At 31.7% G+C, this 16000-nt stretch overlaps 1 protein-coding gene across 2 annotated transcripts in view; it reads left to right on the top strand.

The window, feature by feature from the left end:
* LOC124373435 (facilitated trehalose transporter Tret1-like) overlaps positions 1 to 15608 on the top strand; it is a 44282-nt gene extending 28674 nt beyond the window's left edge. Inside the window, exons 1-4 of one of the 2 annotated variants that reach the window (XM_046831808.1) lie at positions 202 to 295; positions 10565 to 10700; positions 11346 to 11560; positions 13678 to 15608. In XM_046831808.1, the coding sequence (XP_046687764.1) occupies positions 233 to 295; positions 10565 to 10700; positions 11346 to 11560; positions 13678 to 14769 (1506 nt within the window). In that variant the 5' untranslated portion in view covers positions 202 to 232 and the 3' untranslated portion in view covers positions 14770 to 15608. Of the gene's footprint in view, positions 1 to 201; positions 296 to 10564; positions 10701 to 11345; positions 11561 to 13677 lie in introns of those variants that run through there. The other variant, XM_046831814.1, reaches the window with a different exon arrangement.
* Positions 15609 to 16000: the final 392 nt, after the last annotated feature.

Below are 16000 nucleotides of genomic sequence, written 5' to 3'. Positions count from 1 at the left end.
TGTCCTTTTGCATTCCAAAATAACCCAGAGCAGAAAGTTCAAATACAGCTTGAGAGAGATTTGTTTATTAGCATTCAACTCCACGATGTTGATCAATAGCTAATCGGGATCGCACTACAGTCTACCGAGTTGACAATGAGCAATCAGTTCTGCAAACAGGTGTTCCGTTCCGTTCCGCCATTCCTGCTACCCGCCACCTCCTCTGTCAGTCCGCCAGTCGACACCGTAGTTCATGGAGCTTTTCATCAAACAGCTGATTCGGCGACGCGTTATAGAAGACGTCCACTCAAATCAGGTAGTCGGGGAAATGTTATTTTTACTCAAAGATTAAACCAAGCGTTATAGCCTATTTTATTTCTAGTAAGAAACAAAACATCTATTTAATTCCTTTGCTGTTGCAAAGTAAAAAGAATAATTCTGTTCCCACGATATAATTCAGAAAGAAACGTGCACATACTTTAAAAAAGCACTTTATCGAATAAAGTAAATAAAATAACACACTATAATATTGTACGATTACTAAAATCGTTTAAAACTTTGGACTATATGAACGTCAGTGTTTTACAGGTAGAAGACACAGTTGACGAACGTGTGAATATTTTTTATCTAATTAATGGTTCGGTAGCTTACGTTGGTGGTAATACAATGGTGGCAATAACAGTAAAAATGGCGTTTTAATGAAGTGTGTTACGTAAATCAATCGAACGCTATTACGGTGCTGTCTTGCCACACTGTACAATATCTTCTGATGTACTGTAGTATTGTTATGTAGACAGATAGACAGAAATAATACTATTCCAGCCCTTCGAGTGGTGATAAATCAAGAAATATTTTATACTTTCGTTACTCAATACGTATGCAGTGTAAACAAAGTATTTTGTTTATTTAAAGTCATTTCCTGTCTTCATTGTTTTGATTATTGTTCTTATAGCAAGCAGTATTGATCACTTTAAGTGCAAATTTCGAGGCTTATACATCCCCTTTGTTGAAAACTAAGAGTAAGTTTTTTATTACAACCTGCATAAAACGAGATTTTTTCAATTAACTGTAGTAATTATGTGTAACTAACTGTAGTGTTTTTATGAATGCCATAACTAGTTCATAGCCACCCTTATATACGATGCTCTAGCAAATGCGTTGATGTAGAGCATAGAAATACCTTTGTATTGTATTATTTTACCATGAATAAATGGGAATTACATTTAAGTTATCTGTTCTAATTTTTAGTTTATCATGGCGTTTATGTCTTGTCAGGTCTCTAACATGCTTTGCTGCTTACATTGGAGATTTGTTATCGATTCCTGATATCGGGTCCTCACCCACATCAACAACCACTATGAGGAATGAAGCAATTGAAAAAATCACATTCTCAAGTCATATTGAAATCTGCATAGTTTCATCTGCATACAATTATCAGTCGAATAGTTTCATATTTGGTTCATTGCCCTATCTCGTAAAGTACAAATATCCAGACTAAGTATGTAATTTGACCAATCTTACACATATTTATTAACAAACTTTGCTACTTTGTTACGGATGAGTCCCTTGACAAATCCAGTTATTAATTACGAACTCTACAAAGATTTGGAGATTTGGGTTTCTATACTTATCATTAACTAATAGAGCCTGACTGTCAATGCAGGTGACGTTGTCATAACTCTATTGGTCCGTTAACTGACTTCAAATCCACCTTTTCCTAACACAGTTTTTACACTGGTTATGGACAATAACCTGTTGTGCAAGAGTTGGAACTGATATTTGTATTCGATTACTGGTCAATATTTCACAAATACGCACAGGGATAGCTTACTTCCTGAAGCCAACTGATGCCACCAGTCTAACAATTGCATGCGTCGAAAAACTATGGGTGGGAGATGCAAGAATGCTACAGGCGCAAGAAGTTAGTTGTGCAGAAGGAAGCTGTTCTCCAGATATCTCATGCTTATCGTGCAGTATTGGAATCTGTTGTTCTTATAGTTGCATGTCCTCATAAAATTGCATAAATTGTTAAAAACAGTAATTTTACAGAAAGCTTTCCTGTCACAAATTACCACGAGTTGTAGTCACGTGCCTCTCACGTGCTGTGTTGACACGACGACAATAACAGCTGTTATAAGACCTGTGCTAAATTTCGCTTGTCCTGACATCAACACAGTTGAGCTAATAACGTTATGTTGTCCATTACGCTTGTAGAACTATTATAGCGGTAAATTGTAAAACATGCATAACATATCTAGTGTAGTGAATACAACCAACTAATTATTAAAAATCGATATCCATGAACATATTTTCCTTGTGAGCTCGTAGTCAAATTTATAAAAAAAAAGAAATTTTACTCACGTGACTTTCACACTGGGAGAAATTAATTTGGTGTGTTTTACGAATATAAACAAGTGTTGTGATCAACTAACAAGACAAATCAACATGGTTGTGATTCTTCCATTGTCAATAAGAGAGTTGATTCTATTATGAACTCTCCAGAAGGTAATTTAAAACCGTAACAAGACATATAATGCAATTTTTCGTACTGTACGGGAATATGTGAAAACTAGGAACAGAACTTCCGAAAACTGGATAAACGAACGCGGGGAAATAAATCTTGGACTTTGTAGTCAATTCACGTTTTTAATACTTGCATCTTTGTTTTTATCTTAAAATTCTAAAACTTAAAACTATTTCACAACTATACCACTGTTATTTACACGTATTAGATGATACTCATACTTGAAATTCTTACTAGGACAGGACTTTAATTGCATTAACAAGTTTAAAAATATTTTCATTGGTTCCAAAATAGTTGACTTTTTAACTGTGGAAGCAAATTTTACAGAACTCGACTCAATAAACAATTTGCTAGGAAACCGCAAGAGATATACTCAAAAAACTAAAGTTAAAGCTCTTTAGATGTTAGATTCAGATATAGATTCGCATTGAATAATTGAAAATTAGTTTTACTCTTCTATGGTCACGTACAAGGTATAATGAATTTAGGATTTAAACAACGGACTTTGATGTAGTTAAAATTCTTCAATTGCAGTTTTAATAATTGGGTAATTATAATTGTTTTTAAGTTTTCTTCGTTTTTGTAATAAGTAAGGTAATATCTATATTTTACAACTGCTCTATTTTAAGCTTAGAGAAGTATTATTTTAATTAATTATATTAGCTGTATCCTATCAGCAGGATTGTAAGAATGAAAGATTATCGATTCTAAATTAAAAGTATATTGAAACTTAAATTATTTAAACTAGGTTTTTAGAATTCAATTCATTCTAACATCTTCCAAATTTTTGTTGTCCTTTCTGAAGAGCACATATTTTTATAAACATAACATATTCACGGTACTCTCCGACCAAGACTTTTATTTTGTACTATTTTCATAGTGTATTTTTAAATTTGGACGTAAATTATAAAAAGTGCGAATTGTTAAACAAAGAAAATAAACGGAAATGCAAAGTACTTTAAATTAACATTATTTCATTCATTCACATGCGCAAGGATTTAAACTGTTACTGTTTACGTTAAACAATCAAAACATAAAACAATATACCTTTTCTTTACGCACTAAACATTGTAATAATAGGTCGAGCTGTATCATACGAGTATATTATATAACATATGAGTATATAGTACTAGAATAACTGGATTGAAGAACTGGAAGTATGTGTATTAGATAACTGGATTGAAGAACTGGAAGTATGTGTATTAGATAACTGGATTGAAGAACTGGAAGTATGTGTATTAGATAACTGGATTGAAGAACTGGAAGTATATAGTAGTAGAATAACTGGATTGAAGAACTGGAAGTATATAGTAGTAGAATAACTGGATTGAAGAACTGAAAGTATATAGTAGTAGAATAACTGGATTGAAGAACTGGAAGTACAGTATGTGTACACCAAAATTGTGTATGATTTACGTTCTTTAACATATTTTTAAACAGTATTTGTTCGGTTGTGATTTATGGTGTTTTAGTCACTTATAGAGCTAAAATAAATTAATACTTCATAAAAAAAAACTATTATAAACCACCAAAGCTTATCAGAAATACAATCTGATTGATAATATTGAATAAAACGCCTTTAACATTAAATATTTAAGATTAACGTGGTTTGAGTACATATATAATGGATAGTTAATGAAATTTAGTTTCCAAATTATGTCAACATCAGACAATCCGTATAGTCTCAACTGTACTCTACCGAACATTAATACTGATCTAACTTGTCAACGGGGAAACGTAGGGATTCACTTAGTGCAAACGTCTAAGGGTTTCATATTGAAACATTTAATCAATATTGTTAGAGTGATTGTTTTTAAATAGTTCTAAAAAATCAATTGATAAAAAATCCAAACATAAAACTATTTTTTATTTATATTTAAATGAAACATAGGTATATAAAGTGTTAGTGCTTTATTTTTTATAGTTATAGTTTAATGTAGAATATCTGTCTATATAATCCAACTATTTTAAAGTTTAAAAAGTGTTCACAAGCAAAACCATTGTCCTAAAAGTTTAGATAACCATTTTAAATTAATTGATTTCCATTCTTTGGTCCAGACTCTAAGCTGTAGTAGTCCTACATTGAAAATTTGGCTATATTGGAAAACTTTTCTAGCAGCCTTTATATGAGATCCTATATTTTTTGTTGTTTGTATATTGGCAATAGCTTAATAGAACAACACTTGTGTAAGGTTAACTTAAGAAGTCTCATAAATCTCATAACTACTTGTCTTTCCTATACTTAATGAATTTAAAATTATTACTGAAATCACAATCTATTATTACTAACGTATTTATGTTTTCTAATTTGAATAAGATAGAATCTTTCTATTTAGTAATACCTTGTAATTTTAAGGAATAGCTGAAATGAGATACGAGATCAGTTATTTTAATTTACATTGTCAGCATATAGGCAAAACTTAGGCTACTAAGTTGTAGAGCATATTAATTTGTCATTTACATTTGTTTGTTGGTATAAAATGTGACGATCCAAATGCCGACGGTTGTGGAACAATTAAAATAATTTTGATGAAGTCTTCAACATTAATTATTAGTCAATAAGTTTTTGACTATTCTTAATCAAATATTTCACTTGCCTAAAAACAGAAAAAAATATGTATGTAGTTATTAATAAATAACTATATTTTTAACACATCAAACCAAAGCATATTATTAATTTGGATTGTGGTCTTTTAATGTTACGTCTGGTTATTATAATAATTTAATTTTCAAACAGACCCATTCATAAAAATATGGTGGCTGCATTGTAATATGTTATGATATTTTATTATTTTAAACAGTACAAAACCCTTCTTTATCGTATTAGATGTTGCTTGCAGGTATTTCACAAAAAGGAGTAAAGCAATGTTTATGGCAGGAGTATACTATTCGGTACTATAGTTGACAGGAGGACCAAGGACGTGTTAACGGGTTGGCAGGACCGGGACCGTGTATAATCCAAGGACCTTACGTAACGGGAGCATTGCGTGGTCCTGCGGTACGGTCGGTCAGGATACAGGAGCGGAGGGAAACTGCTACTCCAGCGAGCTAGTTTATACTTTATAACTACGTAAACAGTTATACTTTATAGCCGTGTGCGTTGCTGAAAATACACAGAACTGTATTTATAGAGGTCAAGGCACTAATCGATGGCCACAATTAACATCAGTTGAATGCTTTGTTGCCAAACATTAAAAGAATCCAACTCTATCTTTCAATAGATTCAATTCTTTGTATAGTAGGTTAAAGATTATGCGCGAGAGTGCAGCTTGTGTAGTGTAATTATATATATACAACAACCACAAACATACATATATATATATATGTATATATATATATATATATATATATATATATATATAAACATACATATATATGTTATAATGACCACCTAGGATAGCATTAATGAATATAGTGCAATATTTAATTACACTGATTAATTTACCTTGTAATGTTGAAACAAACTTTACGGAATTTGAATATAAATTTCCACAAGAACGCCTGAAAATAATTTTTCATCTAAATAATCGTCTCATTGATTTCAGATTAAGAAACTAAAATTCCATGTAAATTCTTAATTATGTGTTTAATGGTTGTTACGAAAAATTAAATTAAACAAAACATTACTTTTATTATTGAACACTATTTTGTAAATTATATTTGTATTTGCACTATAGCTAAAACTATACTATGATGTGTATTTTTCCTATATTATTATGTATAATTGGTATGGGACAACAGTAAGATTGGACGTCTGATTTCTAAGGAATATCAATTTAAAAATCGCTTAAACTTGAAAAAATATGTATTTATGCTCGTATAATTTTCTAAAATTTGAAAATTCTTTTTTGCCTAATTAAATACCATATATTTAAATAAAAAACTATGTATCCTCGTAGTTTAAGGATACAGTATGATGTACATTTGAAAGTAATTTTATTTTAAAAGAGCTGAATTCAAGTTCCTCTTCTTGTTAAATACCCTTAACCTAAATAGTAACCTGATATTGTATAATAACTTAAATAATACTAAATATCTACTACGTTAGCGTCTGGTTGCGTGAAGTGTTTTGTTCTTACGCCAACTGTGAGCTTAAGGATGTTTTTAAACAAGTCAGAGTCCGTATATACGTATAATAAAGTACGAGCAATGAATACTTATACACAATTATAACTATTGACATCTTTTAATCGATTCGTCGATTATGTTTAGCATTCATTTGAAGGCTATTGGAAATATTGTTGGAAATACCGAGCCACTTTTCCGTCGTTTATTATTGTTACATTTGCAGTAACGTTTCTGTTATAGAGCTTAATTTTTATTTACAACTTTTGTATGTTTAGATTTAAATTAAATGAAACTGGCAGATTTCCCAATAAATTAAAACACCACATCATCAAATTATGAGTGATAAGTGATACCCCTGCAAAAATGCTAGTTTCATACGAACGTCTATAAAAGGCAACGAGAAAGACTAAAACTTTAAATAAGACCAACATTTAAATTTGGGACCTCTTTTATATATATTTATTATAATTTTACCAGTAATATAGTACATAATTACCTTTAGTATATTTTTATTTTGTATTTCCAATGAACACAAAATAGAACTAAAAAACCAAATTGAAAATTTTATTTTTTTTATTTAAGATATTTGTGCTTATAGTTCAATGGAACTGGTACTAACCGTTTATGTTTGGGTTTTAATTAAATACAGTTTTGCTTTGGATCCGCAAAGTGAAATGTAAATGTTAAAAGTCGGTGACAATATTTTGATTTCGGCGCACTCTTGTGTTGTAGTTCGCTCTCTAGCTCACTGGAAACGGAATGTTCTAATTTTGTTGTTTTTATATGTGACGTCAATTTCATAAAATGCTCTAATACGATACTTATCCTACCAACAACTAATTACTTTACTTACTTTGATGTACAGATGTTTTACACTAATGTTAAATATTATGATTATGTTAAACCTTGTAATATTATTGTTCATGTTATGAATTTCAGCAACTAAGTTACTCCCTAGGTTTTATATATCGAAGAAATTAATTTCTTTATGGTGGTGTAAATACGTAAGTTGCAGACATTATAAAAACAGTTTTATATCGTTACACAAAATCCATTTAAAAAATTGGTATATTTCATATCAACATTATACTTATACGTTCTAGATTGTTATAAATAATCTATCAAAATCTACGGCAGGCTACACTTACGGTAGTGAATTCAGAAATACGTTTACGATTTCGAAATGTTAAAAACATCTCTAAATGCTTAAAGTGGTGTCTGAAAACGTGAATCAAAACTTCAGAAAAGAGTATTTTGTCATTACACAATACACTTTTCTGAAAATAACGTAACGTAGTTCCTTTTAGCATTTTTTTTCGTCAGTAGATTTTATAGTTTGTGATAGCTCAAAATTGTAGTCAAATTGAGTTGTATCGTTGTAATATTGCATGATTAGGCTAATTAACATCTGATTTGTTTCAATTGTAAAAATAAATAATACAAATTATAAAAGATTCAGTGTAATTAAAATTATTGTCAAATTTCATGATAAGTATTGTAACTGGAAATAAATTACAAGCATTATAAAAATAGTCCCTAAATAATACAAAATAGTTTATATACTATTTTTGTTGAAATTCAAAGTACTGCCTAATATTTGACCTTATCTTGTCGAATTTATATGACATTGTAAATAAATGTATTACACAAAAGACACAGTAAAATCTACTCATACAAATTTCTGTTTTGGGTTTGAATATGTTTGTATACGTATAACCAAGAGAAATTAAAATTTATTTTTGAAATGTTATAAATTATAAAAATCTCTGTGGACGATTAGAAAGTCTAGTTTAATTTATGTAATAAAACAAACTTTATAAAGAAGTTATTAATTTTCATCAGTTTATGAAAATTTTAATCAGTTATTAGAAAACATCTTCATTTTCAGTAAAATATGGGTGGAACTTCGGCAGATACTTGCAAAAACTCGAAAGGATTATATTAAAACTAATATAAATATATTTATGTTTAGATCTTTGCATATGAATATAACTGTACATTTCTTTGTTTAGATTTTGTTTTTATTGAAAAGTAAGCAGGATTTTCCTAACATTCACCATAGTTCAGTGGTATAAGCAATCAGTAACACTACGTTTCGAGATCTGCAATTAGATCTCTTACAATCGATCTACAACTATGTTAAAATAAGCAAATCGTATTAGAGCGTTGGGACACACATAAGTCAGGAACTACAACAAACTTTACTATTGTCCTCTGGTCAGTTTTCAGTGGGTGGTCGATCAGTGCAGACCTATAGTGTGACCTTCATTCTTTAGTTCGGGGTTTTGTTTTTATTACGTGCATGTTTTTAGATATAGTATACATGGAGTTGACACACAACTTGTTTGTTGTGGTTCTTGACGTATGCATGTCACACAATGCTCTGGTATGATTTGTTTGTTTTAATCTCGAGTGTAACAACTTTATATGTTATGTTAGTTAGCAATCTCAGAAAGAGATCGAATTGCAGATCTCAAAACGTAGTGTTTCTGATTTCTTGTGTGACTGAAGCATGGAAAAATCCGATAAAATCTTGTTTTATTCACATTATTTTTATGTATTAAAATAAACTATTAGAATGTTTGTTGATGGAATTTGGTGTATCTTTTTTATATAATTTTATAGCTTTATAAATACGTTAATGTATTTCATCATCAAATCATAAAAAAGCTGTGATGATTAACTGGGAATAAGAGACGGAGAATGGTCCAGAAAAATAAACTTTTAGGAATTACAGGGAGAGATAAAAGAACTGTTTAGTTCCTATGTGAAATATTTATTTATCCACCCCTGATAATATAATACTTTTGGATAGTGAATAGTTTTCCTGACTAACGAGACTACACAGGGCGTGTACACTCATTCTAGTACCGTCCATTCATGTTCACTCATGACAAGACGTGACTGCACCAGGTGCGAGTAGAACGGTGCGGGTCTCACTATCTATGCAATGGGGTCAACACTGTTGCAATAATTTCACTTTCGGCAGCTAACTACTAAGATAAAGATTGTCTTGTTAGGCGTACTCGACGAGTAAGCTTTCATTGTCTAACGCTCAACACTCTGACTCTAAGGCAGACAGTGGAGTGAATGAAACTGACAAAACGAATTTTTTTTAATAACCAGATGGAGTGATAAAGAATTAATAAAAATATATTTAGTTAAAATACGGGCTACATAACTCAATGTATAATTTTGTACTTATACAAAAATATCTTGCCAAGTTAGAATTCAGATAGGACCCTTCTAAAAATTGGTCATTTTTGAACGTTTTCCAGTTTATTTTAACATTTTCGTGTTTAAGTTAAGTTCAATATAAGCTACCACCAATGTCTAACTAATCCAAGTTGGAAATCAAAACAAAGTTCCAACTCCACAATTATTTTCTGCGGTGGGTAATTTTTTGCCACTAAAACACTATAATACAGTTTCCTTGAATGATTTTTAATTAAATAATCTTGATTTAACTAAAAGTTGATTATAGAATAATTTCTAACCATGATTAGAACAATATTTAATGGAAAAATACGCTCTTATTTTATTAACAAACGACCCAACAAGATTTTTTGTTCTCTGGTTTACGCAGCCGAAATCATGACTATAATCTACGTTTTCCACTTCAGAAAGCTTCAAAAATGGCTTTACAAGCAATACTCAATAATCTGTAGAAATGTTTGGAAGACAATCGGGTTGACTATCGTAGAACGTCCGTGTTTATAACTTACAAAAGTATCAATTATCAAAATATTTTTGAGTTTTTCTGCTGGTTCACGTTATATAATTTCAATAAACATTTTGTTAATGCGTCAGTTCTATTTGGATGTCCCGGAACTATTAAAGAGCTACTATTCTGGATATCTTTCACAAACAAGACGTATCAGTTTTATTTATTCTGGTGCTAAGATAGGCAAGCCACACATGTTCATAGAAACACACTATCAGAGTATGTATGTACATCTAGCCACCATCAGTATCAATATGTTTTGCCCCCAGCTGCTGCTGACCATGACGGCGTCGCTGGGTTACCTCACGATCGGTCTCATCAGAGGATGGTCCTCGCCTGGTATACCCTCCATGCAAGCCAGGAGTCAGTACCTCATCCCTGACCACTCAGCCGTCTCCTGGGTCTGTAAGTATAAGTATACTCTGTCCCCCAGAATTGACGGGTCAATTATTCTCCAAATTAGCTTTATTTTTATTCACACGAAAATTACATGGCTATCACTGTAGAAGTAGTTGGTTTCGTGTTGTAGTTGATTTTGGCTCCCAAAGATTTTTCATTTTAAGTATACCATTGTTCATAATTCACGGAAAAGCGTTGATTAATTCAAACATTACAATTTGTTCTTGGAAAATACAGAGGCTGTCGCAATTTGGTGCAAATTCAATATACAAATTATATTCAATTAGTCTATTCATTTTATTGTATTAAATACAAATGTATCAGTATTTCGTATATTATTGAATTATTACACTATATAATTTAGTTTTGTTTCACGATTTTTAGTTAAATTTGTGAATACAAAATTTGATCAACTTCTTATCGTATTTTGCCAATAACCAGTTACGCCTCCCCTCAGCGAATTGGACAAGAGGGTATTTAGAAATCCGGATCCACCCTCAAATCATAAACAAAATATATCTAAAATAATAAAAAAATCCACTTATTGTAACCTAAGTTCTGCTGTACTAAAGCTGATAAATTGTAAATGCAAACTATTGTAACGAGGAGTTAAATTTTAAAATGGTTCTAAGATAATTTCTGTGTTGTTAGCTGCTGTCCCGCCACTCGGAGCATTCTGCGGCAGTCTCTTGACAGGTCCTTTCTTGCAGAAGTTCGGTAGGAAGAAGACGCTAATGATGGCTGCTCCGATCTTCACCATATCCTGGGTCATCATCGGCACTGCCGTCAACACTTCCATGTTGGTCATCGGCAGACTGATCACCGGAATTTGTGCCGGCATCGTTACACCGTCCGCTCAAGTTTACGTGAGTTCTTTTAGAACATTTAGTTGTGTAATCGTGCTTGACAACAAGGTCAGCTGGGCTTTGCTTTGGATTTCTCTTAATAATATTGCATTTTTAAGCCAATGACAAAGATAAATTCAAAGTCTCAGCTTTTTGAAACTGGTATTGAATGTTTTTATACCTTTCGAGTAAAATCTCACAACTAGGACACTAAAATTGCAAACTAATAATTGAACTAAACTAGAAAATAGTTTCATTTTTAGTTTTTTTATTATTTACGATATTAAGTTGCTTTTTACTTCAATAGATATTTCCATCTAAATTGTAGCATACTATGTAAAATATATCAGGTATACATACTCCATATACATAGAATTGAAGCAAGTTCTTTTTAAATATTTGGTCTCAGTTTTAAAACAAAAACTGTCAAAATTCAATGTACTATTCATTATCATTGCTTTATGTTCATAAGTTTATTTTATCGGAAAACATGTTAAATAGATTTTTACTAAATTTTCATTCGTTTCTATACAATAAACTTTATTTTCCAGAACATGAAATCAAACAATTACATCGCCTCTCTGTTTCTGAAATATTTATTAACTCGCGTATACAGGCTATCATTTGGCATCTTGTAAAGCTTTTCAAAAACATTGTTATGTATTGTTATGCTTGTTATGTAATAAAGAGATGTGAAATGTGTAATTTTTGAGACTAAAAACATCTATTATTTTTGAGTTGAGGTAAATAAATACATTTTGTAAAAGTCAAAAATGGAATAAACCAACCTTCTGGCTTTAAAAGAGTAACAGTAAATACCAATTTAAATGCAAATTTGTTCCACTCCATAAAAATATAGTCTATTATTAATGTGCATAATATACTTTAGTTAGTTTTATATAATAGTAAACATAAAAACCTCGTAAAAGGTACAGAATATCAAATCGGCAAAGAGCCATACATTATATTTCATAAAATAGTTATAATTTCACCAAAAAACTTCATACATGTACCTAAAAGTAACATGATCTTTTGTAGATTGGAGAAATATCCAACGGAATAGTAAAATAGTGCTAAATACCAATTTTATAAAAACATACACATTTTGACACAGGCTCATAAGTTGGTGTAGCCCTAGTAAAATTTCCCCGAAATTGATTTGATATTACAATAGAAGTCTCGTTAAAAATAAAATAATGTAATATCTAATGTTCTTATAAGCATCGGTTTTATGCAATAACTAAATGATTCAGGATGAGATATTTATCAAAGAAAAAAAAGCGTGAATTAAGAGCAATGAGTACTGTTGGTGGACTTCATACTTAATAAACTAAGAAAAAAGTGGTAAAATAAGTAAAATTGAATATGCTGTGCCTTCAAACTCCCCCTCTCCTGAATAATATTCTATCTTCAATACTGGATATACAGTATAAATATTTCATATAATATTTAGCATTCGCTCGTATTAAATAAGATACATAATATTCTATCTCCAATACTGGATATACAGTATAAAAATTTCATATAATATTTAGCATTCGCTCGTATTAAATCAGATGTAGACTGTTTGCAGTTAAGTGATTTCTATAAATTTTGGTGTTTTTCGACTATACCGTACTATATTTTAAGTTATATTGTTTAAATTTGATTCATCTCATAGTTTATTTATAATAGCTATCCAAAATAGTTCTTTAAATGATGTTATATTATTTTATGTACGTCCTACATTAATTACATCATGCTGTGTTATTTGTAAAATTCAATGAATTAATTTAGAACTTAACCCACTATTTTAATTCTTCTATCTTCATTCTTCGAAAGACATAGTAGTATTTTTCTACTAGTAAACCTATTATTAATGTTCAGTTTCCTATATCATATATATATATATATATATATATATATATATATATATATATATATATATATATGAACAATGAAATGCCTATGAGATATCTATATCATGTCTTTAGTTAACAATACAAAATGAGCTCTCAATGCATATATGCTTACTTAATTAAGCTTAATAATTTTGTTTGCTTCATACTGTACGTTTAGTTAGCTCACACATTTTTAACTTGCATGTTAAGACAAAACACCTTACAAATGCGGTGAGTGACATCCAGTCTGTTCCGCAGGTGAGCGAATGCGCACACCCGGAGATCCGCGGTATCCTGGGGTCTCTGCCGGCACTGTTCATGGCGCTCGGGGTGCTCATCTCTTACCTCGTAGGAACATTTCTCCCCTGGGACTACCTGGCCCTGGTCTCGGCTCTGTTCCCGGCCTCGATGCTCGTCCTCCTGATTCCGCTGCCGGAGTCGCCCAGCTGGCTCAAGTCGGTCGGTCGCAAAGATGACGCGGCCAAGTCCTCCAAGTGGCTCCACCACGACGACAAGGTCGTGACAGTGGAGTTGTCCACGATCCCGACCAGCAACGGCGACGCCGAGGCGCCAACATCCATCGCAGAAGTTGAAAAGAAACCAGAAGCCACTATGAATTCTAAAAAGGATGTCGTTAAAGGAGCATATTCTCCAGAAGCACTGTTTCGAAGACCGGTGATTATTCCGTTTTATTTAGTCGTCTGCATTCTCGTTTTCCAACAAGTCAGCGGGATCGATACGATCTTATTTTACACTGTCAGTATTTTTCAAGCTAGTGGTAGTTCAGTCAATGATTACTTGGCAACGATTCTAGTGGGGTTAGTTCAAGTGATAGCGACATTTATATCTCTGTTCGTCATCGACCGGTACGGTAGAAAACCGCTCCTGGTCTTCTCCGGTGTGTTCATGGCAATCTCCATGGCGGCTTTGGGCTACTACTTCTACGCCCACGACAGAGAGCTCCCCATAGCACAATCTTTGGGATTGCTCCCTGTGGCCAGTCTCATGGTATTTATAGCAGCGTTTGCCCTGGGATACTGCAATGTTCCGTTCCTTCTGATGGGAGAACTGCTGCCTGTCGCTCAGAGAAGTATTCTCAGTTCTGTAGCCAGCGCTTTCAATCTGGGCGCAATGTTTGTTGTTATAAAGTCCTACCACGATATAAAAGATTGGATAGGGGCAGAAGGAGTATTTTGGGGATATTCTGTGCTTTGTGTTACGAGTTGTGTGTTTGTTATAACCTTACTGCCAGAGACCAAAGGAAAATCATTAGAGGACATTGAAAAGTACTTTGAAAGGAAGGCAGAAAAGATTCTTGAGAGGAAAAGGATGAACAAAGGAATGCCTTAACGCCATTAGCCGTTTTAGCAACTAATGTTTGAGGTAGTGGTTTGGACAATACTCCTTATACAGTTCCTAAAGTGATACAAGCTGTACATTTGAATTATTATTTTGTACATAATCATTTATTTATTTTATTTGAAATGTATGGAAACATAAGATGAGGTTTATGCCAGGAGGTGTCAACAGAAGCCTGCACTATTGGACGGTAGCTCGAATTGTATTACACCCCTTCGTGAAGAAAGGATAAAAAACCCGTCCAAGATTGAAAAGATCTGTAAATAAAATATGACGGCTGTGAAAATGTAAACATTTAAATTAAGTACCTTTTTAGATTGATCGTAATATATTTTTCTGCAAACAAGATGTCCTCGTTAAAAAAAAAAAACAAAAATGTAAACTAAATATAAATATACATAAAGAAAGTTAAAAGCAATTCGATAACTTTAGGTAAATTTAATTAGTTCACGATATATTAAGGTTTAGTTTTTTCAACGACAAAATAAGACTTAGTAATGCATTTAGGAGTCTGTGTCGAGTCAATTTAATACAGCTGTAAGAGATTTGACTTTATATTTATATATACATTAGGGCTATTTATAATAATATTCAAGTACAAATATATAGAAATAATGATATTAAATGAGTTTTGTAAAAGTGTTTCTTAGAGCTAAATAGTTCATAACATGGTAACAAAACGAGTTTATTTAAAGTACTGCTCTTATTACCAAAGCACGTCTCAAAAACTATAAGGCAAACAATACAGTATATTAGTTGTTTATTGTTGTTTTGAACTGAAAATTATACTTTGGTTCTTTAATTGTTGAAAATAAACCTTTTTAAATAAATTGCTTTTAATTTTACCCTAATTACCCTAATGGCATATAGTGATATCAGTGAATTATCATTTAATTAGAAAATAGTCTAATAGTTATTAGATTACTTGTTGGTGAACTGACAACATTTACGTAGCATACCTTGGTCCAAATAAAGGGTGAGTTTAAACCGATATGAACACAATGGACTAGGCAAACAAACCACAGTTATTTCCTGAAAGTCAGTACCTACACCTGCATATACTGCCTTACAACCACACGGAGCTGCTCGCTTAGGTTTCACATTGGAAATGAAGCGATGGGTTTTTAATTTTCAAACTCTTCTAATAATAGCTCAGACAATAATTTTCGACAATGCTCTAAATCTTAAATATAGTATATCAAATCTCAAATTACATTTTTAT

This window comes from Homalodisca vitripennis, chromosome 1 (genome assembly GCF_021130785.1).
Source record: "Homalodisca vitripennis isolate AUS2020 chromosome 1, UT_GWSS_2.1, whole genome shotgun sequence".
Taxonomy (NCBI): Eukaryota; Metazoa; Arthropoda; class Insecta; order Hemiptera; family Cicadellidae; genus Homalodisca; species Homalodisca vitripennis.
This window is presented reverse-complemented; position numbering and strand designations above follow the sequence as displayed.